This window comes from Suricata suricatta, chromosome 14 (genome assembly GCF_006229205.1).
Source record: "Suricata suricatta isolate VVHF042 chromosome 14, meerkat_22Aug2017_6uvM2_HiC, whole genome shotgun sequence".
Classification (NCBI taxonomy): domain Eukaryota; kingdom Metazoa; phylum Chordata; class Mammalia; order Carnivora; family Herpestidae; genus Suricata; species Suricata suricatta.
The window spans coordinates 16,556,820-16,575,668 of NC_043713.1; the positions used below are offsets into that span (position 1 = coordinate 16,556,820).

General features: G+C 51.4%; 1 protein-coding gene across 9 annotated transcripts in view; it reads right to left on the minus strand.

The window, feature by feature from the left end:
* NEDD4L (NEDD4 like E3 ubiquitin protein ligase) overlaps positions 1 to 18,849 on the minus strand; it is a 334,157-nt gene that overhangs the window by 6,046 nt on the left and 309,262 nt on the right. For all 9 annotated transcript variants that reach the window (XM_029921933.1, XM_029921939.1, XM_029921938.1 and 6 more), the window contains 7 exons: positions 18,602 to 18,697; positions 10,777 to 10,850; positions 8,412 to 8,472; positions 7,185 to 7,244; positions 5,652 to 5,759; positions 4,365 to 4,461; positions 3,480 to 3,552 (listed from right to left, as the gene is read on the minus strand). In XM_029921933.1, coding sequence (XP_029777793.1) covers positions 3,480 to 3,552; positions 4,365 to 4,461; positions 5,652 to 5,759; positions 7,185 to 7,244; positions 8,412 to 8,472; positions 10,777 to 10,850; positions 18,602 to 18,697 — 569 coding nt within the window. The remainder of the gene's footprint in view (positions 1 to 3,479; positions 3,553 to 4,364; positions 4,462 to 5,651; positions 5,760 to 7,184; positions 7,245 to 8,411; positions 8,473 to 10,776; positions 10,851 to 18,601; positions 18,698 to 18,849) is intronic.

Consider the following 18,849-nt stretch of genomic DNA (forward strand, 5'->3'; position numbering starts at 1 on the left):
GGGGCAGGCAGCGAGCAAGGGAGGGGCAGAGAGGGAGACAGAGAATCCGAAGACAGCATAGAGCTGTCAGCACAGAGCCAGATGTGGGGCTTGAACCCACAGACTGTGAGATCATGGCCTGAGCCGAAGTTGGGCACTCAACTGGCTGAGCCACCCAGGCGCCCCAACGATGGTTTGAATAAGAGGGAACGTTTGTGGAGCAGGCCAGTCACTGCCGTTAAGTACTCTTGGTCTATCACCTCAGTGAATGCTCGCAATCACCCCTAGTTTAGCAAAGAGGATCGGAGGCACAGTAAGGTTAAGTAACTTGCTCAAGGTCACACAGTAAGCGGGAACCCAGGACTGCGCCCGAGGCTGTCTCCAACACCTGGCTCTGACCAGTGCTTCTTCCGTGGCAGCATTTAAAACTCCCTCCTGGCTCAGACCTAGAATTCCAAATATGAACAGCACACGTCCTTACGTTTTAAAAACTAACAGTTACCAGCAGCCATTAGAAACGGACACACATCCGCGGTAGGCCCTTCACAGACCCCTGATGTGTTTCCCAAGACACGCGGAGCCCTGAGATTTTTAAGTCGCTGAACACTAGAAGTTACGGCATAGGAGAACATGAGGCTTCTCAAACTGGAGTTCTCAGAAACCCAGGAATCCCGAAGATGAAGTCCAAAAGGGGTTTCAGCTTGATGACGATCTCAAACGTTCTCTCACTAGCTGTCAGGACGGAGCTCCACTTTTGCAGACTGCACTTAGAAAGAGCCCATCCAGGGGCGCCTGCGGGGCTCAGTCGGTTAAGTGTCCGACTTCAGCACAGGTCATGATCTCACGGTCCGGGGTTTGAGCTCTGTGTCAGGCTCTGTGAGCCTGGAGCTGTTTTGGATTCTGGGCCTCCCTCTGTCTCATGCTCTGTCTCTGTCCCTCTCAAAAATAAAATATGAAAAAAAAAATTTAAGAAATCCCAGCCTGTCCCAGAAGCTGCCTTTAGTCTGCTCTGCAGCTGGTCTTACACAGTCCAGGGCCTGGGATCCCCCCGGGGCCTCATGATGCATTCCTGAGGCTCTGTGACCGGTTTTCCATTGGGTGTGACTGCTGCTTACAGTTACCACGACGGCTGTATGGGTTAACGCATGTAACGTGCTCAGGATAACGCCGGGGACACAGTGCCTGAAAAGTGTCTGCTAAGCCAGGAGTCTGGCTCTGACCTGCCACTAGCCAGCTGGGTGGTCTCCGTACTCTCGGTGGGCGTCACTTGCCCCTGTGGAAGATGGGTGGCTGGCTGAGGTCTGCTCCAAAGAGCAGGTGGGTCTGTGATTTTGTGCACAGTGTAAATATCCAAGCTTTGCTAGGACAGTGACATGAAGCCCTTTAAAAATATCAGATACTCAGGAATTACATCTGAGAGGTTTATGAGCTCTCCTGGTCAATCAGGTTTTTGTTCTGTAGCTTCATGTTCAATTTTAAATTTCCACAAAGCCTGGAAGCAATCAGACCTGTCTGCAGCTAAACCTGACAGGGCCCTGTTGCTGTGGGCGGCCGGCAAAGCTCTGTCCCTGCGTGCAGCACAGACCGGGGGCCAGGCTGGGAGCAAAGCCACCCCAGGGAAACAGGCCCACCCCTGCCAGCCGGCGCCCCTCCCCCCGCCCGGAGTTAGCCCTCTTCTTCACCCGGTGGGAGTCTGAGGTTACAAAGCGCAGCCGTTATGGGGAACCAGTGAATTCAGAGCTCTTATCTGGGCGGCACCATGTTTCAGGTGTGATCCAAGCACGTGGACTCGGAAACGGAAGAAGAGCTCTACGTAAAGACATCTGTCCACAGAATCACAGAGAGACACGGGCTGGACGCTCGATTATTTGGTTCTCTTCAAAGAGTCTCCAAAGAAGGCGAATTGTATGAAGAGGCAGCAGACCTAGCCCGTGGTTGGTGCGCAGGTTGCGATCCTAGCAGAGCTGAGTTCCAGTCTTGCGCTCTGGGGGGGTCTGTGAACTGTGTGACCCTGGGGCAAGTGTCCTCAGCGCTGATGGGCTGATGGGCTCAGCATCCCATGAGGCCTCCGCAGACATTCAACAGTGCCCAGCGCACACTAGACAGTTGTGCACAACCGTTTAGCTCTCGTTCCTATGCTAGCACTACTAGGCGTCGATCCGGGGCTCAGGGCCAACTGCTTTCCAAATGCAGGCTACCACTCTCCAGAAAACTACGTTTGACCCAGACACGCTGCCAACGCACTCGCCCTGGGGAATAAAGGCGGAGAGGCAGGGCAATCACCGCTTGGGAGAGCGGCTGGCTTTGGGTGAGATGGAACGGTTTTCGAGGGTCGGTTGGGCAAGGGCCGCGGTCACAGCACTCCGAGTCACACGAATGCTATAAACGGGGACGCTCTCTCTCTCCGGCAGGCAAGGGACTCCAACAACCCCCCCATGGCCAGTTTTCCACAAACATACTTTTGGGAGAACTGCTGCCTTGCTGGCACTGGAGGGCAGGGGGTGGTGGCACCGTGCAGCCCCCCGGCTCCGGGAGGTCCCCTGCCACTGAGGAGAGGGGGCTGTGCGGCCCATTTCCGGAGGGTCTGCTTCCCCCCAATTCCTACCAGCAAGACAGGAGTCTGCGGGCGCCCCCAACGCCGGGAATACGGGGCCTGGATTCGCAAGGGCTCCCTAAGAGCTGTGGTCTCTTTCTGGTGCGGAGATTTAGGGGACTCTTCAGGGACACCAGGGTCCCCCCTCCCGGGCCCGCGGCCCTCTGTCAGCCCTGTCAGGGTCCACCCCCCCAGATGTGTGGTGGCTCAGTTCCAGGGCCTTCTGAGCTCTGAGTTACGAATGGGCACGACAGGTCTTTTAGAACAGTGGCTCTCCAGGGAATTTTATCCCAAGTTGTGGGGATAAAAACCATGCTAAGGTTGCAGTAAAAATCCAGTCTGTCACCGGGCTCTGAGAACGGCCATATATCCCTGTAAGGTGGATACACGATGGAATCTCTACCTCCTGGAATCTGGAGGGAAGGGTGGGGTCTGGGGCTTGGAGGCAGACCCCTCCCCAGCTGGGGAAGGTGGGGTTTGAAGGAGGACTCCCCTGCCTAGCATGGGGGTGGGTGGGAGGGGGGGTGGAGCTTAGAGGAGGAACCCGCCCCAGGCATGGTAAGGGAGGGTTTGGAGGCAGACCCCTCTTCCTGCAGCGTGGCAGGGTGGGGTTCATAGAAGGACCTCCTCAGCACAGGGGTGGGGACTGGAGGATGAACCCCGCCCCGCAACACAGGGGTGGGGTTCGAAGGAGGAACCCCCCCCAGTATGCGGAGCAGTTAACCCTTTATGAGCCAAACACACCGGTTTGACCATGGTTTGAGTTTTACCAGCCATATTCTAGAATTTACACTTGGACCGCTCTCCTTGCGCAGGCAACACGGCACTCTAACCCCCAGCCCCGCATCAGCCCCAGCCACGGATTTCAAACATGATTTGTGGCCGACTTCGAGTTTGTGTCACTCACCACGTGTGAGCTCTGGGCAGTTTTTCCGGACTCCCCCATTGCTCTATTGTAAACAGCTGAGGACCATTGGAACCTAGGCCAAAAAAGAGAAATCAATGCTGAGCGGGCTCAGGGTGGGAGAGCAAGGCTAAGGTGGGGGGGGGGGAGGGGAGGGAAGGAGGTGGGCGGGCGCCTGGGGACAGCATTCATGATTTGAAGTCGGGAGACGCAGGGGCCTAGACAGCCTCGCGGCACAGACCCCGTACCACCTTCAGAATGGAGGCGCACCAAGTTCAACAGCAAGCCCAAGGGCGCGGGCTGCAGCCTTCCCCACCAGCCCTGCAAGCTTGCACAGAAAGCTATGCCGGGGGTGGGGCGTGAACTCCGGACCTTAGAGCAGACAGAGTGAGTTCCTAACATCTGTACAGTAAGCTCCGAGGGGTTCGGTCTCCTGCAGGTAAGAGTCCTTCAAGGGTCACCAGAATAGAAACGAGAAAGAAAGAGAAGACGGGGCACCTGGGTGGCTCAGTCCGTTGAGCATCTGACACTTGATTTTTGGCTCAGGTCATGATCTCAGTCATGGGATTGAGACCTACACTGACAGCATGGAGCCTGCTTGGGATTCTCTCTCTCTCTCTGCTCCTCCCCTACTCGCATGCTCTGTCTCTATCTCTCAAAATAAATAAGGTCAAAAAAAAAAAAAAAGACCAACTTTTCTCTGTTCTAAACCCAAGGCCCTCCCCCCGCCTAAGGCAGCACCACGAACAGCCCCACCTCCCACATGAGTGAGTGAGTCCTTCGTAGGGACTACAGGTGACAGTCTGGGAGGCAGAGCCGTGAGGGGCCCCGGGGGAACCTGGCTGGGAAGTCACAGGAGGAGAACCGAACCATTGGCGCCCTGCTCACCGTAAAGCTCGGCGAACCCGTTCATGGGGACTCGGGACGTGCCGGTGACAAACTGCAGCAGGCGGATCCGCTTCTCCGCGTCCATGAGCAGCACGGCCTGCGAACGGAGGCGGAAGGTCGTCACACCGTGGGACACTGGCCGCGTGTCTTCATAAACACCGCGGGGGAAGACGGAGTCTGTTTGGGCCCCAGAGGACCGCCGGAGCGATCTCAGAACGAAGAGACCACAGGTCTCTTTCTTCTTTAGTTGACAGGTCAAAGAAATGAAGTACAGAGCAAACTCTCTGATGGCATGGAGCTCACGCTTCTGGGGTGAGAGGTGCTGGCGCCCCCAGGCCGATTATACCGCCCCCCCCCTCACCCCCATTCCAGAAGCGCCCACACAGGAAGCCAGGTTAGGAAGGGAGGTTTTAGACTGTACACAAATCCTCTAAAGGTAACATTTTATAAAAAGAGAGGAAAGCAGAGGCCAGGATTGGCCTCTAAATTACCCCGTGTATGCTATACAGCTGAATTATGACAAGAATTGAGTAGACAGATGGACTGGGCATTGACGATTCCGCTTTTAAAATTTCCTCTCTCTTCAGTCGGTTGAACGTCTGACTTGGGTTGTGAGTCTGGTTTCAGCTCAGGTCATGATCCCAGGGATCATGAAATTAAAACAAGTTTTGGGATTTTTTTTATTTCTGGAATAATCAGGCTCCCCTCCCCCGGCCCCCCAAAATTATTCTTTAGAAGGCAGTTTATGGTCTCTCCCTTGGTCTTACTTTAACTCACTCCTATTTCGTTTCTCTCCTCAGCTAAAGAGAAAGCAAAAGCTGACGCTAAAACAAGAAGTCAAATTTCACTTGCATCTTTGACTCAAGGATATAAAGATTGAAATATTTGTTGGAATTAACCAAAAAAAAAAGAGGGGGAGGGAATGGTGTTTGAACCCAAAGTGGCATCTTGGAACAGTCAGTCCCAAAGCATGCTTTGCCCCGAGAGGCTTCCATTCCCACACTTTGGTGGCCCAGTTCGGACCCTGGAATCCAATTACCTACTTCACTGTACTCAGCGGGTTCCTCAAATAAAGTGGCATTAGTGAGGTGGTCACGGAGGGACAAAGTGTGAGAAGGACATGCGCCACTGTCCCCCCGAATGACGGAACAGCAGCAGGATGGGCTGCCTCCCCCCACCCTCCCCCACTACCAACAGGGTATTGGGTCACAGAAGCGGGGCCATGGGAAGGCGGCACAGGGCCCTCAGGCCCACGCCAGGCGGGGACATGCACAGCCACGGTCTTACCTTCCAGAACCACTGAATGACAGGGTGGTTTGGGCAGTAGCCGTTCTTATAGATAGAATGCTGTCTCCAGTCGTTCACATCCACATCGCCAAGGCCGCACATCAGCAACTAGGAGGGAGCAGCCCAGATGTGAATGGGGCATGTGCGAAGGCCCAAGAAGCCGCCCACGGGGCAGCGGCCTTTTCCAACCCCAGCACGTTGTCCGGGGTGCTGACCGCGGCACTTAAAAACGGATGACGGGGACATCGCTCTCCTCCTCCTCCTCAGGTAAGAGGCCGTGCAGGTAACAGGGACACAGTTCTAACGTGTGTGCAGGCCACCGCCGCTCATGGTGCAGACGCCACCCCACGTCTGTCCCTGGCCCACCCCTCTAACCCGAACTGGGTGTTCAGATTTTCTTGGGCTCTATTTATGGCCGCTCATGACTCTGTTTCCCCTTCTGAGAGGTTATGTGTCTCGGATTCTGAAATGTCTCCCACCCCATGGGAGAATCTGTGCTTTACCAGAGCCCCTCTTGGCCGGCTCACTGTCAGAGGCGGGCGCAGGTGGACCTGTGCTCCTGAAGTGACCGGGCCAGTGCCCGAGGCCTGGCTCCTCGTACTACCCGGCACCCCAGAGGGAGGGCTTCCGGGGCACAGGTGCGCACGGCGCTCCTGCAGAGGCACTGGAGGAACACGGAAGAACTAAACCAGACACCCAAGAACGGATCCTAGGCCTGACTGTGCCCAAACCTCGGTGGCTAAACCTGGGAGGTCATGAGTTGCTCCTGCCTCAGCCTCCCCACCTGTAAGATGAAGGGATTACAATGTATGACTCAACACCATCTGCCTTGAGGTTCCTATTTCAATATCAAAGACCAGAAGGCTAGTCTATGTGAAATGCTCCGCTGGCCGTGGTGGCCTGGACAGCGGGGGGACAGCTGCTGAGCAGACACAGTCTCCCTCCTTCTACTGTGCTCAGCAGAACAAAGGGGGAGAGATTCCTGGTGCTTTTGAATTTGCTAGTTCTTGTCTAGGTCAACACAAAGAAACTGAATCAATTCCATACAAACTGCCTCCTTCGATTGCCTTCCTGTCACCCAAAGTTCTTCCTTACTCAATATAAACAACGTCAAGTTCACAGAGACACTGTTCTTCAGCCCCTGAGACTTGAGTCCTGGGCCATCCGGCTACCCCCGTGTGGGCAAGGAGGCGCAGCAGCTCAGCGAGCCCCGCCCAGGGGCTGTCTCAACCTTGACTCTCTCAGCAGCAACCTTCTTACCCTGTGCACCTGGCCATGAACCCCGCTCAGCCCAGCTGCCTCTACTCATCCCGTGTGTCCCAGAACTGGCCTCTCCGGGATGAGGACTCGACAGGGGACTGCTTTTACTGTTCCCTGCTCGAAGAGTGACAGATGCCCCGTAAGGGACCTAGGGCGCAATCCATCTAAACTTCCTCCCTAAACTGTGTGGACCAGAAAATACAGTCTCAGTCGTGAAGCAGTGAGGAGCACTTTAAAAATATCTACTTTGCAGAAAATGTTTAAAATACAAACCTCCAGCTCGTTTTCGTCAAAAATTTTAATCAAATCAATAGGAAGCAGTTCTGTAAATCCCTGAAAGAAAGAAAAGAAATCACCCTAAACACCTTTTTCCTTGAAAGAGACAAGTTTTACAGAACAAACAACAGCCAGGAAACACACACTCTCTGCTGATGATTTAGATATCAGCGATAGTATCCAGTAACTAGTTCCAGTAAAAACAGCAGTCATGATATAAAGATTTTGAAAAGCAAGAGAATCTAGAAGGTTTAGATATTTGAGTCATTTCAGAAACGCTCTGAAAATACGGGTTACTGTAGGCAGGTGCGTTCCAAACGCCATCTGTGACAGAGCTATGAGTCAGTGTGTCCTAAAACGCACAAGCCAGAGATGTGCAGGAGAACATGGTTAAAAACAAGGTACTGAAGGCATGGAGAGGAAGCACAGGAGGAGGCAGAGTGCTCCAGGGCAGGGGAGAGGAGCACAGAGACACAGTGCATGCCCCCGGGGAGCGCTAACTGCTGGCGTGGTGGGCAGCCGGCTCTCCAGCGCACCTGGCTTCTGGAAGTGGGGTCACCTGGGGCAGGGCCAGGACCCTGCCTCCCGGGTTTCTTACGTAAAGAAAGCATACAACTTGCTGCCCTCTTGTTTGTCTAACTCACTCTGTGATGCCACAAGTCCCTGAGTTTTGTGAGTGGCCTTGGGCTTTACTTGCTGCTGGAGGTGACCGCGCTGGGACAAGTCAGGAGGACCCCGCACTGGTTTGGCGGAAATTTATAATGTGCACCCGGGGCTTGTTCCTAGGTTTCTCTTTAAGTAACGGAAGTGGTTATCGAGACTTAAAAAGGAATTTCGCTTCTGGTCAAAGTGAACCATTTTTTAAAACGCTGAATCCACCCCCCCCTCCCGCGAGGGGGGCCTGGGAGCACCACCGACATGAAGGATTGGATCTGAGGCGTGTCTGCTTCACCCTTTAAGAGGTGCAAGCTGGCATGAGACAGCTTGGTGTTACGATAAAAACCCAGCCTAAACAACTGTGCTGGGCTGTGTGGGGGCCTGTGAGGAATGAAAGCAGAAGCAGAGCACGAGAACACCGGCCAAAGAAAGGGTGGCTCACGGGGGGAGGCGTGCGGGCCCCCCTTTCTGCAGTGCGTCCCCGCTCCCTGCCCACCTTCCGGTGTGCACACCCTGCCCCCACCAGAGCCGCCCTCTCTCAACAGAGGATGGACGGTGCAAACTCACCTCCAAGAAGGCGTTCATTTGCTTCTGGACCCTGTTAACAAACCTCCACTGGATGACTAAGCTGCAGGAGAAACGGACAGTATTTATGCACCATCATCACCACGGATACACACTGGCTTCTTCACACATCCTCACCAGGGGAAGGGAAAGCGGAGAACCTCCCTCACCTCCCCCACCCATGGTGGGGAAACGGGAGAGGCCAGCGCTGTGCCACAGCTGACTCACTCTCTCAGGAGTAACTGGAACCTATGTGGGAAACCTAAAGTCCGTGCATTTCAAAAATAATGTATTCCCTTCACCCAAGCTTTAGTATACCAACGTTGCATATAAATGTGACTACGTGGAGAAATGGCGTAAGAAAGGTTGTGGAGTATGAATGTGTATGCGCATGGCACGTGTATACACACACAACTCACGTATACATGCACCCACATATGTATAAACACGGACATACTTTCATTTTTTATTCTAAGAGAGGAGAGAGAGTGAGAGTGTGAGTGTGCAAGTGAGGGAGGGGCAGAGAGAGAGGGAGATAGGGAATCCCGCACAGGCTCTGCACTGTCAGCACAGAGCCCGATGTGGGGGTCGAACTCACGAACCTCGAGATTATGACCTGAGCCTAGATCAGAAGCTTAATGGACTGAGTCATCCAGGCACCCCAACACATATGTATATTTTTAAAAGGAGCCCTCAGGACAACATGCGCTGTGACACAGTTCATCCTAGCAGCCGGTGTACTGGTTTCCAGCAACACACAGCTGATCAGCAATGATGTACACTAACCCTTTAATACCAATATTTGGAGTCTTAATGGTAAGACCGCCTTAAGTAACAGAAATCCACTGCGACCACTTTCTCCGTGACAATGTTTAGTGCATGGCGGAATTTACTGCTCCGTGAGTCCACCTTGGATTCCAGCGAAAGCATTCTGCCATGAAATGGCTTAAGGACCTTGTCAGCAAGGGCGTTCCCCCCACGTGTTACCATGGCAACGGCCTCAGAGGCCCAGCCCCCCTGCACAACCACTGCTCGGCCACATCAGGCCTCCGGCACCTGTTGCACACAACAGCCCGAGAGCCCTCCTGCACTGGGGGACCCGTGAGTCAGGGGGCAGGTGGAGACGGTGACCATCCTTTCTTTCCCCACCACATTTGAATCCTCAAAGAACTAACTGCAATGGATGATGTTCTAACATGCATCACAGTGTCCAAACCCTCAGACTGCTCTAGGGGCAGTGTTTCTAAAAACTCTATTTGGTCTGTGCCCTCAAATGAAGACAATGGCATGGGCCAAGGTGTCATCCTGCCTGACACTGTCCGACTTCAGAACAAGTGTGCCAATTAAGGTGAACAGGTGAGAACTGGAGTCATCCTACTTCCAGGTGTTGTTGTTGTTGTTTACTAATAAGCACAGCAAGCTTTTATCTTGGGAGGGGAGAAGTCTGCTATGAAATAGTGCGCATGTTCTGTGAGGGTCTCTGGGCAGAGGCCCCAATGCTCTGTCTCTTGCTAATTAGGAAGGGCAGGTTTTTCTTTGTAGAGGACACTAAAAGATGCCCAGACTCTCGGCCAATTCTCCAAGTTCAAGTCCTCTGACCAATGGTGCTGAGAAGAGAGGAGGGACCTGGCTTGATGAAATGGAGTGCTGAATGCACAGGGCTCAGGCCGCCTCTGCACCCGGCAAGCAGCAGAAACTATGACCCGGGAACCAAATACGGCTGTGCCGGGGTCGGTGAGAAAGGTCCTGGACTGGTGTGCTGGAAGCACACGTGTGTACCACAGAGGAGAAGGTAATGTGGCCCACAGGCGAAGGCCTTCTGACTGGTATAAAGGCCCTAGGATTACTTAACAGTTGGATTTCCAAAGGACTGAACATTTTGTTCCACCAACTAAGGCTGAGATTAAGAAAATGATAGCTATCAGAAAAAAAATTCATCTTCCTACTCACTTTAACCCTTTTCCTACATTTTTTTTATGATGGAAAAGAGGTCGAGGGAGATGGGAGTATTTTATTCCTGGTTGTTCCTAAATGTACCCCACTGATGTTGACACCACGGTTCATCACTGCAAATCTCAAGGTCAGACCACAGACCCACACACTCTCAAAATGTGTTTGCCATATTACGCAATACTGTATACTTTTTTCCCCTTTTGTGACTCCTTTATACAAGGCAGCTCACTGAAGTCATGATACAAGTCAAACTTTCCATCCTATAATTCAACTTCCTATTAGCCCAAGCCACAAAGGAACCCCTACTGTCGAAAGTCTGCCCCTGACACACATGAGCTGTTCTGGCACAGTACACCAAGCAAATATGCTGTTCAATTTAATAAAAAGAGAAGACTGTAAATATGTGTATACATACTCAATATATTCCCTTTTGTTTTCATTTGTTACCATTATTTCGGACCCATTGGGCTTCAGATCCACTTGGTAAGTCTGTAATTGCAAAGATAAAACAATGATCACCATCATGAAGTTATTTTGCACATTGCTGAGTAGTAACGTCTTACTATAAAAGGAAGTAAAATTCATTCAGAAACATCTCCCAGCAAATAGGCTCTGTGGACAAGAGATTATCTAGTGAGGCTTGTATATTATTGGGATATTACACATTGAAAGATGCTATCATCAAAGGTGACTTATTTTGCAGTTATCTGAGAGCTAATTGGTCTCTGACATCACCAACAATGGAGAAGAGCAACATTTTTTCATCTGCTATCATTCATCAAGAAATTAATTATGTTTAACAGAAAAAACAGGCTACGCTCATCAAGACTACAGAGATCCAAGTTCTAAGGCATTTTGTTTCTGAGAATTAGATTTTATAATTCTTAAAAAAAGATGCATGGAGTTTCTTTCAAAAAGGCACAGCACAGGGCCTTAAAAAAATTAAAAGCAGCTTCAGAAGCGATTTCCCTGCTGTTCTGAGAGCCCCTGGCCTTCTGTGTGCATCCGGACACCTGCTGGCCCGCTGCCCGCACAAGCGCCCTCCCGCAGGGGCGCCCAGGATTGGAAGAGCAAAGCAGCAGAAAGCGAGCGTGGCCTTTGTTTTGACCTTCAGGCCGGTCCTAACTCAGTATCATGGCGTATAAAGCAATAATTTATTTATAAATAAAATGCTTAGAGGAATTTTACAGAAAAAAAATAAAAAGGAAAAAAATATCACTCCCAAGTCCCCTATTCAAAGACAGTCACATCCATGTTTTGCTGCCTTCCCACGCCCCACCCCCTTCCATAACTGGTTATTTCTGGGAATGAACCAAGCCTGCAGAGAGGATTTTCCAAAGTTGCCGCGTCACATCCATCACAAGGGATAGAGATTCCAACCTGTAATGCCATCTGTTTTGGCAGAGGTCACAGCCAGGGACAGACTGAGTCTCTCTGGCCCGAACACTCAGACTTGTTCTCCAGATCATGCATCTGATTACTGCTATCATTACTGCTCTTTATTCAGGGAGGGATCCCGCGTCTCCAGCACACAACTGAACTCCATTTTCTGTGATGTCACTTCAGCTCTTTATCGGCGGCGATATGGATTTTAATTGTTGTTGCATTTTTAGCTTTCTTCAAGCCCTTCCTGACTGCCCACTTCCCCCTTCCCCATGGCCGTGTTTGCGTCTCCCTGTGGTCATCTGCCCTCGGTCCTGTAAGTGCCATGGCAATCCTCGAGGAGGGTGGACAGTTGTGAGTAGGGTGTGAGATGGGCATGTTTTTAAATTGTTTAAAATCTTTATTTTTGAGAGAGCATGAGGAAGGGAAGGGCAGAGAGGGAGACACAGAATCCAAAGCAGGCTCCAGGCTCTGAGCTGTCAGCACAGAGCCTGATGCAGGGCTCAACCCCACAAACCATAACACCATGACCTGAGCTGAAGTCGGATGCTTAATTGACTGAGCCACCCAGGCGCCCCTTGGTGGGCACGTTTCTTAGAAGAAAACCTTTTCAGTTCTTTGACAGCTCTCTAGAGGTTTGCGAACGGTATTCATTTATTATCCTCCTGTAGTATTTAATAAGCCCCCGATGGTTCTTCCTTTCTCCATTTATTCCTCCTCAAAGACTGCACTGCTGTCCCTTTTCAGTAATGGAGTCTTCCCGTCACGTCCACACCACGCAAGTTAATAAACCCAAGCCCGGTTCCTGGGACTGAGCGGTCTTACACGTGGTTTGGCAATACTTAGAATTTTTCCAGGGGCTGCAGTTTCCAGCGAGCTCTGGAATGAGAAGATGACCCAGAGAGAGGGCGGGCGGGGAGTGGAAAGGAGAAAAACGCCTCTGGGGCCTCTGAGAGGAGCACGTAGTGATGAAAGTGGGCAGTCAGCCAGCAGTGCTGACTGGAGTGAAGCGGCTCTTCCCTACCCTGGTGGTGGGAGTCTAATGACTCCAACCTTTCGGGAAGATAATTTGGCACCAGGCATCCATCTTAATGGGCACAGCATTCCCTGTCATAATACTTTCTTTGAGAATTTATACCAAGGGGAGAAAAATTGGTCAAATGTACAAAATGTATACTCCAAGATTATAATCATTATGCTGCCTACATAGCAAAAATAATGAAATGGCCTGCATGCCTAGCAATGGGGCATGGTTAAAAAACACACAGTCTAGGAAATGGAATTCAGCGGAGCCACTTTAATGGAATACATCAACGCTTCCTGACATGGGAAGGTTTTCTAGGACATAGTCAAAGTCAATGTATGCATCGTACAATTCCATTCTATAAAAATGAAAAAATCTTGTGTGCATGCATTTACAACGACTAATTCTGGAAGATATACATCAAAATTTTAATCATGAATCTTCTTTAGGTGAGAGGAACTACGGATGACTTTTATGTGTAGTTATTGTACTGCTTTGGTATTTACTATTTAAATTAGTATTTCGTCATCAGGTAAATGAATATAACTGTGGAATTAAAAAGAGGGAGCATGCTGTCTGTGCTAAGTAAGGAGGCTAAGCAAGCAGTGACTCTATGGGCAGCTGTCTGGTTTCATGGTGAATTCTTTTTTAACTTTTTACTTAATTTTGAAAGAGAGAAAGAGAGAGAGAGGGAGGGACACGCAGAATCCAAAGCAGGCCCCAAGCTCTGAGCTGTCAGCACAGCAGCCGATGTGGGGCTTAAACCCATAAACGGGGAGATTGTGACTTGAGCCCAAGTTGGATCCTCAACCCACTGAGCCACCCAGATGCCCCCTTGTGGTAGATTCTGATGGCGGGTGTCTGGGAGACAGTGCTGGGGACGTCGGGGCAGGCAGAAGAGGGTGGTTTTCAGGTCTTGCTCCCAGAGCCTGGCAATCAGGGTCTTGAGCCCAGGCTTTCAGAGGTGTCCGATCCTGTCCTGCTTGAGCTGCTCACAGACAACAGTTTTGTGGCTGCTGTTACAATTCTACTTTTCAAACTGGCTTCCAAGGGCCAGACACAGATGGCTTCCTGTGGTCCAGGCATAGTATTGGGCTCGACACAGGGGAAGTCACTAAACTGTCCCAACAAGGCACGTGCCATTGCCTCTGTTTTCTCACGGAGCGAGGGACTCTATCCAAGTGGCGAGCGCCAAGGTCAAGCCCAAGTTCATCTGACTGCGAAGCCCACAACCCTGCGGTAGCATCTGCCTGCGCCCTTGCACACAGATTTCTTGGGCCGGCCTCCATCTCTGCCCACATGGGTCTAATCGTTGTCTCGTGCTGCTGTCCTGTTCTTGGGATCCCTCATCCTTTACACATTCTAAGTTCAGACATGGTGGCTCCGGGGGGGCGGGGCGGGGGGGGACAGAGACACAACGTGCTCCTGATGATTGCACCGCGGCCCGGCAGGGCAAGAGAAGGTCTGTCCATCAGGGCTCGTCCTGAGTCCCCAGTCCCACAGCCCACGTTATGGGGTCACGCTCAAGTGTTACTGGTGGTTCGGAGGCGGTGGCTGATGCCTAGTGCTCTGACACAGGCTACAAAGGCACCAGCGGATGGATCGAGCGTGCCGCTCCCTGAGAGTGTGTGTCGCCCATCACCTCTTCTCTGGGGTGCCACCCTGTGTCCCCACTACACCAAATACACACTTCCTCTGTGACACTGGCTCCAGTGTCCTTGCTGTCTTGTGTCTGAACTCAAGGACACAATACAAACAGCGGTAACCCGGCACCTGCACATCAGAGGTACTCAGTCCATACTTTTGTAAAAATTCCTGGGTCCTTCAGTCTACTGGCCTGAGTATGAAGTGATCGCTCTCCTTCATACAGACTGAGTTTGATCACAGGGACCTCTTGGGAGACAGGACTCTCATGGAACGTGACAAGTTCAAATTCTGGCTTCACACGTATCCCCCAATCTTTCCAGGATGACTTACGTTGAGTGTCTGAAGAGTCTGCTAAGAAACTGCTGGATCAGATCAAGTGTACCGGCCGCGGGCGGAGCAAGGTGCAGCTGCCTCTTGCCGCATCCCTGGGCGCGGCACATCCTGGGCAAACGGCCACCTGCTGGCAGGACAGGTGCCCCTCGAGCCCTGCGGGATGAGCCCCTGGGGCCAGGCCGCCTCAGCCTCCCCGGCCTCTCCAAGCAGACGTGAATGTGAGTGAACCTGCCCTTCTGCCCTCATGTTTCCTGCAGACCTGGTATCTCACGAGCCAGGGCCCCTTTCCTTCCTGGAGTCGCCTGCGCGTCAGGCTCCAGGTATGGTCTTTCCCGGCATCTGCTAGGACCTTGCCCCGCGTGTCGCTCATCTCTCTTATTTCCAGTTTCTGCCTTTCACTCATTCCCCCCACCCCAATGCAGACTTGCTCAGCCTTTTTTCAAGCCCGACCTCTGAAGGGCCCCTGAGGCCCTCTCCCTGCCCCCTTCTTCCTGTTAAATCTCAATAAACAGATGCGAAGTTCACCCATGGTACATCCTAAGGCCTTCTGGGAGCAGGGCCGCAAACCACTGTAATGGCTGAGACTCTTGTCCTCTAAGCACGACATTTTTCCGCCCTGGGGTGGTATCACCCCAGCTGAGAATACAGGGTGTGCCTGGTGCTTGAGGGTTCCCTGCCGGCCGCTGCCCGTTCTGCCCCCTCCCTCCCACTCGGCTTTGTAAGAGTCCACCCCTCCTTCCGGTGCTTCTTCCAAACAACCGGGTCAGGTGCTCACTAGCTGAGCCGCCAACGAAGAATTTCTATTCAACGCAGCTCTGAGAGAGTGACACACCTCCCGAGGGCTCCGGGCGCACCCATGTGCATAAGTGCATGGTCTTCCTTTCTGCCAGGCACACGAGGATTGCTCAAGTATTGAAATCTGTCCAGTGGAAACATCTGGAAACCAGCAGGCGGATGAAAGCAGATGGTGCAATAATGACCACAGCTGCAGTTTCCACGACAGGACGGTTGCCACCCAGGTTCGTGGCCGATGTTTCCAGCTGTGGAAGGAAAACACGGTGGACAGCACTGGGGACGGCCCGCCGCCTGCACGCTCTGTGTGGGTGGTGACTTCTCACTGCTGAAGTTACGACTGTGTTTTGGCACAAGGGAGGCATGAGCTTCCTCTTGGGCTCAAATAAATGGTGATGCGTGATGCACAGCTTCGCAGAGGCCGGAAGAGCGGAGGGGCTTGCACATCGGTGGAGGCCCGCGCTGGTCTGGAGTGTCTGCTCAGCACCAGACGCTGCGCAGGTGAGTACACAGTGGCGTGCCACCAGGCTGCACTTAATGTCCCCACCGAATCATATAAACGCGCAGCCATCAAAGCTGCAGGCCAAGGGGAGATCTGAACTGCAGGAGGCAGTATGTTCCCAAAAGGCAGAACAGCATGCACAAAGGTCCTGAGGCAAGAAGGAACCTGGTATGCTCACGAAGTCCAATGAGACCAGATGCAGAAAGCACAGGGACAGCTCAGGGACGCAAAATGCCATCTGAAGACAGAGCAGATGGGGCACAGCCACGCAGGACCTCATGCGACCAATCAGAGAGCTGGACCTTTATCTTTTGTGATTTCTGGCAGAGGAACGACATGACGGTTTGTCCGTTGTGAGACCAGTCAGCCCATCATAGGAGGCCAAGCTGGATAGAAAAGCCCAACAAGGAATTGGAGAGACGAGACGGTAGCTTAGACGGGGGCGCCGGTGTGGCGGGAAGGGAGAACAGGCGGATCTGAGATGTGTTTCGGAGCTGAAATGAACAGGGCTCGGGGAGGGGCTGGGAATGGGAGATGCCATCGATACATATTGATCTTAAGCCCCCAAACTCCCTCTCAATTTCTTCCCAGAATGCAAGATAGAGAATGCGAGTTCCCTGTTGATCAGGCTGGCTCTCTAAAAGGGGAAGGCAGCCATTCAACAAACAGGGCACCTGATCCTTCCCTCACTCGTCCCGTGAGTCTGTTTGGATTACGGCGCTCCTCTACTTGATTCAATCCCAAAGTCAGAAGAATCTATAGCATTAGAGGAGGAGGCCCGAGAATTGTTTCTAATGAATAATTGATATGAACTATGATGAAATCAGAACAGCCTTTATTAGAAGTCTACTTAAAAACCAAAACGGCTTGTGTTTGGTTTTCATTTATGAGGTGGAAACGGCTCCAAGTGACTGTAACCAAGGGAGCTCTCCAGTGAGTCTGCTTCTAGCTCTGGCCTGACGCGTGTCTTCTGAACCGTGCTATTTAAGTTAGTCATATGGTTTTCTATAAGTGGATGCAAAGTTGTTTTTTATTTTCAGTTGACACACGATTGATTTTAAGTCTTTCTGGGTTCTCTCAACTTCCTCTGTGTGTTAAAGAGGAAAAGGAGACAGAGTTCCACGAAGATGATCCATGTGCTACTCTTTGAAAATTAGCAGTTAAGATCCTAAAATGGGTCCAGCTTAAAAAACGAAGTCACATCAATTTAAGTTATTTTGTTTTCTCACACTTGGAGCCTCAGTTACTGGTAGCATTATTAACATCGAAAGAAAACCAGGTTAGCACTACTCATTCATTTGCTCAGTTAGCCTTTAGGAGACCTCAATGGCATGCTGAGCACGGAGACAGCAAGCTGACGTCAGGTGGGTAAGGATCAGGGGACCAGCTGAGCAGGGTTATGATGGGGGCGGAGAAGGCGCAGGAATAAGGAGGGCGCGATCCAGACAGTGACCTGGCCTGGAAGCGTCTCTGGGGACAAGGTTATAGGAACTCTATGGTTGTCAGACTGAGCAGATAGAGGGTCAAAAGACAAGGCTACAGGTGGGCAGCTCTGGGTCACAAACTATGCTTAAAAAAAAAAAAGGTTTTAATTTAGACTGAAGGTCACAAGATAGTCAACAAGAATTTTTAAGTAAAAGAATCACATGATTGTATTTGGTTTCTAAGACTGAGCCCACAAAGGCGGGGGCCTGATCCCCCCGCTTTGCCTATAAAACCGAGCGCAGCAACATAAAGCAAGAGGTAGCTCTGGACGGCAGAGCCCACTTCTCCAGTAATGGAAACCAGTCTCACTGTCTGTCTGGCAACCCTTCAGACGGGCTCCACACCTCATTCATTCCGGGGCCATGTAAATCAGTTCTAGCAGATGGGACTATCTCTGGGCTTTCGTGAAATGACAGCTACCAGGTCCGATAACACTGCTGAGACCGCCCGAAAAGCACTGTTACGACCAGGGACAAATCAATCCGATGTTTCAGGTTTAAGACAAACATATCCTATGGAACTTTAAGATGAATATGAAAATTCCAAGCAGGCAACTCTATCCTTGAATTGACCTTTATGATTAAGTCAGCCTAATGACCATGCGGGCACAAGGCAAGAAGGGAATGTTAGCAAACCCCCAGCCTGCGGAGCTGTGGAAGACAAAGTTCACCGTGACAGCACAGAGACCACCCCAAGGCTCCCCAAATATCAGCTCTCCTGGTCAGGTCCTTATACCACTAAGCAAACACACTATTTTTTGAAGTATTTAACACTCTAAAACCAAGGCCCAAACATTCCCGTTCGATTTGCTTTGGGTGAGCCGCTGTGCTTCATGCCCCAGAGGCCTTAGCATCTCTAAGTTGGCCGGAAGAGAGATCAGGCAGTATTTGGAACGTAGCCTCCTGGAAGGAGAAGGAGGTACTGATACAAAAAGGTGGTTACTTAACTAACATCTGAGGTTCTCCGAGCTGGTTTCAGTGGTCTGTTGGAGGAGGCCTGTTACAGCCCTTCTGTGAAGAAGCCAAACTCTGAAAAATCAGAGAGGGCCCCTTGGGGACGGACTCCAGCACCTACCTGTCCAAAGTTTTCTTCATCGATACAGAACATGAGGTCCAGTTCGGTAGGATCATTTTCCAAGATCCATTTCAAAGAGTTGTAATATTCACTATCCTATAGAAATGACAGAGAAATTAAGTTCTCCTCCTCAAATACAAATGGATTTGACTTCTTGAAATGATTAAGTCCTTCTCACATGAGTCCGTTCAGAATCCTCAAGAATTCTATTAGTCACTAGGAGGTTTCCTGCTTTGCTCCAAACCAAC